Source organism: Lithobates pipiens, unplaced genomic scaffold, assembly GCF_037356315.1.
Source record: "Lithobates pipiens isolate NorthernLeopardFrog02 unplaced genomic scaffold, aLitPip1_a1.2 Scaffold_13, whole genome shotgun sequence".
Lineage (NCBI taxonomy): Eukaryota > Metazoa > Chordata > Amphibia > Anura > Ranidae > Lithobates > Lithobates pipiens.
This window is the reverse complement of record NW_027507718.1, coordinates 539,663,230-539,669,094: the sequence shown is the minus strand read 5'-3', so window position 1 is coordinate 539,669,094 and position 5,865 is coordinate 539,663,230. Positions and strand designations below refer to the sequence as shown.

Here is a 5,865-nt window from a genome sequence, read left to right as displayed (position 1 = left end):
TATTTATTAATAAAATTGTTAAACTCATATTAGAAATGAATACTCACATGATAATTTCAATATCACACACTAATATATTTGCACAGATAAATGTCCTTAAAGGGGGACATATTACTTCATTTTACTAAATTTCTCTTTTTTTCAGTGCACTGTTTCCACTATCACAGGATATTCAATTTGTGTAAGACACGGTCAAATGTAGCCTTCATTTTATCATGTTTGGAAAACAGATTAAAAAATAATTGTGATCACATTGTTTATCATTAGATTCGTTAATCCGGCACATATTGTTATAAATGTTTTGTCTAAAAATCTGAAATTGGCATGGTGTCCTTCCAGCTTATCACCAACCTCTCATCCCAGCTACATTCTTTCAGGAGAGCACAAAGGAGGGGGTCACATCTGCGTACATGACACACACAAGCGATAGAACTAAAGGTTCCAGCATTCAGAAACATACACAAATATATCTCTAAAATTGCTTACATTATTCCCATTTGTACACAACACATGCATATCATTCTCTCACTTTATTTTAACGCTTTTTAATACTTCCTTGCTTAAACTTCTGCTTTCTTTATTTTGTTCTGATATCCTTTGCATCCAATGTATTGTAATCCCATACATCACATACTGTACCTTCTATGATCAGACGGGCAGCCATAGTACTCATTCCATCTTCCCTCTCTGACAACATATAAAGGATTCTGTTTTAACTCTCATTACTGTTTCTTGACTTTACTAGTTGTAGTGCCTGACCCCAAATTCATCCCACAACTTAACATCAAAAAGTCCCTTCTGTCTCGTGTTAATGTCACTCTTGATCCATCCTGCTCACATAGATAGCTGTTTCTCTAGCTGTATACTCTGCATGATTCTTTGTCCCTGTGGACTTTGGTGGTAACCCAGTTACCCTTTGTGGATCCCTGTCCAATTTAACCATTAATCTAGGGGCTCAGTATAGGAGGAACCGCACCTTCGGTTCATATATAGCACTCCTCTTGCGCTGAGCATTTTGAGGGTCTCTTTCCCTTCATTCCCTTACTTAATTTAATGCCCATAATGACTGGCCAGTCTCCTCTACATGTGCCTATACCCTTTTGCCTCTAAACTACTTTATCTAGCAGATGTACTACATATACATGTGAACAGCACTATTCTTCCCTTTCTCTATAACACTCTGATGGACAGTAGACAGTGACAACATAACTTATAACCACCAATCAATACAGTTCGATTAAGGGGAGTAAAATAGGTACCCTTTGTCCCAAAAATGCCTTACCGATCAAGGAAGTCTGATAACTCAAATGTAAACAAAAGGCTTACCTCAGCCGGCTGATTATCAGAAATTCCCGGATCCTCTCAGGCTCCTCATTTCGGACACTCAGGGTCACCTGATAACCCCTGCTGGCCAAGCTCGCCACCTGAAATGGATATTTTATAGATAGGCAACTCCTATCCTCATATTGATTAGTGGTTCCAAATTAATAATAACTACTGCAGTAGGGAACAGACACAAAAGATACGCTCAGCATCTTTCCAAATAACCGTTCTCCTTTATTATGACGCCCCTCCACCTTTCCTTTTTACTCTGTCTTTCCGAAAGAGTGCATAGCTAGGAATATTAATAGCCCAGTCATGTGAGGAATGAAGCCAAGTTTCAGCAATACCGATTACATCATAGCTCTCCTGATGCACCAGAGCTTCCAACTCACCTATTTTGCTTGGCAGACTTCTGGCATTGGTGAACAAACATTTTAATGCATTAATATATTTTGACCGGTCACATACTATTGAAATTGATATTTTATAGATAGGCAACTCTTATCCTCATATTGATTAGTGGTTTCAAATTAATAATAACTACTGCAGTAGGGAACAGACACAAAAGATACGCTCAGCATCTTTCCAAATAACCGTTCTCCTTTATTATGACACATTTGAAGGTTTTTATACACATGATTACGTAGGTATCACATTAATATTACAATTGTACGTTTATGGTAACAAGGGGCGTTGCATAGGCAGGCTAATTCTAATCAGGACTTGAAAGAATGCAAAACATGTACTGAAAATCAGCACAGATCCCCCCTGTCAGGACAGCAGCCAATCAGCTCTCATCTACTCATGCCTGTCAGTGCAAGTAGAGGAAAAGCCGATAATCGGCACTTCCTGGTTACCATGTGATTGGACACAGCTGATCACATGGTAAAGAGCCTCGGTCAGAGGCTCTTTAGCAAGGATCAGAGATGCAGTGTGTCAGACTGCCACACCACACCCGCGCACTAGCGGTTTATCCTGCTGGACGTCACATGGCGCCCAATCAGGATAATGAAACGGCTCTTCATTCTGCTATACGGTGGACGTGAAGCGGTTCATTTTGTTTGCGCAGTCAACTTTCCCATTGGTCATCGCACTCAAACTGCTTCAGTTGGGAAAAAGATCGTCGCTCGTGGGAGCTGAGCAGGGTGGCCCTTCCATTGTGAGTGCACGGGCGCTGCTCCCCTTTCCATGCCCTCCTGCCCCCTTTCCATGCCCTGCCGCCCCCATCCATGTGTTGCCACTTTCCCTACCCATGCCCCACAGCCCCCCTTTCCATGACCCGCCACCCCCTATTCAAGCCTCGCCACCTTCCCTATCCATGCCCCACTGCCTTCCCTTTCCATGCAGAGACGCATGAAGCGCATGGCAGAAGCGAGAAGGAGAAGAGCTGCTGGCCGATGCCCGGATGCAATCCCCTTGCACCTCAGATGCCTGATCCCCGGCGCTCCTTGGATGCCTGATCCCCATGCTGCTCCTCGGATGCCCGATCCCCACCCTGCATACAGAGATGCAGAGATCAGAGGTGCTCTGCATGCAGAGTTCAGGGTTGTGCTGCATGCAGAGTGCAGAGTTCAGGGGTACACTGCATGCAGAGTGCAGAGTTCAGGGGTGCACTGCATGCAGAGTGCAGAGTTTAGGAGTGAGCTGCATGCAGAGTGCAGAGTTTAGGAGTGAGCTGCATGCAGAGTGCAGAGTTTAGGGGTGCGCTGCATACAGAGTTCAGAGTTCAGGGGTGCGCTGCATACAGAGTTCAGGGGTGCGCTGCATACGGAGTGCAGAGTTTAGGAGTGCGCTGCATACGGAGTGCAGAGTTTAGGAGTGCGCTGCATACGGAGTGCAGAGTTCAGGAGTGCGCTGCATACGGAGTGCAGAGTTCAGGAGTGCGCTGCATACGGAGTGCAGAGTTCAGGAGTGCGCTGCATACGGAGTGCAGAGTTCAGGAGTGCGCTGCATACGGAGTGCAGAGTTCAGGAGTACGCTGCATGCAGAGTGCAAAGTTCAGGAGTGCGCTGCATACAGAGTTCAGAGTTCAGGGGTGCGCTGCATACAGAGTTCAGGGGTGCGCTGCATACAGAGTTCAGGGGTGCACTGCATACAGAGTTCAGGGGTGCGCTGCATACAGAGTGCAGAGTTCAGGGGTGCGCTGCATACAGAGTTCAGAGTTCAGGGGTGCGCTGCATACAGAGTTCAGAGTTCAGCCTTCTTGCGCAGCTTCTTACTTCTCACCCCTCTTCAGCTCTGATCTCAGCATGCCCCCCTTCCCCGGCCATTGCCCCTATATTTTCTCCTCTCCTTAAACCTCCACCATCTTCCACATGTCTTACATTTGTTGCTGTATAAGCACCCAACCGGCTCTAGTACCTCCCCGCACACCTTATGTGGTTCCGTCAGAGGAGATTTTCAAGTGGGAGTGTCGGCATCCGCACTGCACCCCAGGCACCTGCATCTCCGTTGTCCCCACCCTGGAATCAGTGGGAGTCGCTCAGGAGGTCAGATGTGCGGGAGCTGTTGGGAGACAAGTTGTCACATGGAGGTTGAACCTCGGCATTTACAAGTGACAGAGGTCTTGAGCCAGAGGTGGTGGAACTCAGCTCCATCAAGTTACAGCTGAAAAACATGCCTGAGGACAAGGCTCTTCTAAGCCATGGGTGCTCAACCTGCGGCCCTCCAGCTGTTGTGGAACTACAACTCCTATGAGGCTTTGCAAGGTGGACAGTTACAAGCATGACTCCCGAAGGCATGATGGCACTTAGTAGTTCTGCAGCAGCTGGAGGGCCACAGTTGGAGTACCCATGTTTTAAGCAGTCTTTATTAATAAGTGCTAACTTTGAGTTTTGAACCATGAGCACACAGAATTCCAGTCATCACTCTACATTACAGGATATTAGGGGGGCTATTGCTGAGGGAAAAGTCTCTGAATCACCTTATCTACATTGGGCACTAAGGACATGTTGTGTCTCCTCAGTACATCATCTGGGATGAGGTCCTCTGTGGTGATGTCCTTTCTATGTTTATTTTTACAGTGGAAGGTGAGGACCGTATCTGATCCTATATTCTTCCAGCGTCCTCTTTGTTTCAGAGCTGAGTGTACGGAGATCTGAAATACATCTCGGGGATTCACAATCAATTTGCGGCCATTGAAGAGTTTCCAGTTTATAGGTTCTCGGACAGAATGATGAAGAATATTGACCCCGGGAACATGAGACCACAAGTCAAATCCAGAGATGGTGACTGATTTTGGGAATATGTGATTCTCAATGCGGAAGGCACTTGTATCTGGGTGTTTATTCTGGAGATTCTCCATCAGGGATGACCAGTCCCAGTCCTTGACTGGAAGAATAATTTCATCAATGTCATTGAGGAGAACAAACTTACTTTTGTACATGTTCCTGTATAGACAATCATTTAGGGCTGCAGTTTGTCCAAAATATCCGACCTCAGCGGTGGGTACTTTGGAATAACGCCATCCTTTTGCCGTGTGCAGATGGTGGTCTATTGGCCATGGCACCACCTCTAGAGTTCCTTCATCAATGTAATGACGTAACACCTTCTCTACATCCTGGGAACAGTTGGTTTTATAGATGGTGACTCTGGAGGCCCCCAGAATCTTGTACATCTCAATACTCTGGATCATCTGGAGGACATTGTTGTAGTTTCCATACAAAGTAGAAATACAGACGGTGAAGTTGGAGGAGATTGGTTGTGGTGGACGGTTCCTGACTTCAAACAGAAGATTCTGACTTGTATTTGTGGAATTAGTTGCAGAGAAAGACATATAAGTGTAATGACACCCGGAAGGTTCTGCACATAGAAGATCTGCTGTTCCATATGGGAACCCAAATCTGTCACTGTGAAGATCTATTTCTGCCCTGACAAAGACGTTCTGATTGGAGGAACAATGGAAGATACAGTAGAGTTCCTTCACAGATACATGGAGGATGGTGATGGTCCAGACGGATTGGCCAAGTCTAGGCTCATAATACGGGGAGGTGATAAATGTTCGATTATCCAGAGCTGTAATGGTGTCTGTGGCAATGGGAAGTTTCTGAGATCTCATCTTCCGATGTCTGAATTGTACATGGTAGGAGAAAGTAATGACAACAATGCAAATAAACATGGACAGTGCGCAGAACGTGTATCTATAACATCTCCACATTCTGGTCTCCTCAGGTGATCACAGCTAGAAGAAAATAAGAAACAGAGAGAAAGAGCATCAAATAAGTTCAGTGAGGTTTTAAATTTAGTACTCAAGTTTAAAATTAAGTGAAATCACCGTTATACTCCAGTCACATCAGTCTCTGTACCAGAGGAGCTTACACTCTAAAGTCCCCTCCCCCCACAGTCACACACTATTATTATTATACATTTATATAGCTCTGACATATTCCGCGGTGCTATACAGAGATCGCTAAGCCAGACACATCAGTCTCTGTATCACAGAAGCTTACACTCTAATGTCCCCCACAATAAATTTTCACATTTCTCAAGTTAAAAATGGCCATACTCTTCTTTTTTTTTTTAATAAAACTTTAATTTAATTAA

General features: G+C 45.0%; 1 protein-coding gene across 1 annotated transcript; it reads right to left on the bottom strand.

Annotated features, from left to right (window-relative positions):
* Positions 1–4,176: 4,176 nt before the first annotated feature.
* LOC143975762 (beta-1,4-galactosyltransferase galt-1-like) lies at positions 4,177–5,479 on the bottom strand. Its single transcript, XM_077478280.1, has one exon. It carries the CDS (start codon positions 5,477–5,479, stop codon positions 4,217–4,219), a length of 1,263 nt encoding a protein of 420 aa, XP_077334406.1. The 3' UTR covers positions 4,177–4,216.
* Positions 5,480–5,865: the final 386 nt, after the last annotated feature.

Excerpts from the sequence above, each read along its gene's own strand:
- LOC143975762 (XM_077478280.1), bottom strand. The coding sequence starts at position 5,479 with ATGTGGAGATGTTATAGATACACGTTCTGCGCACTGTCCATGTTTATT.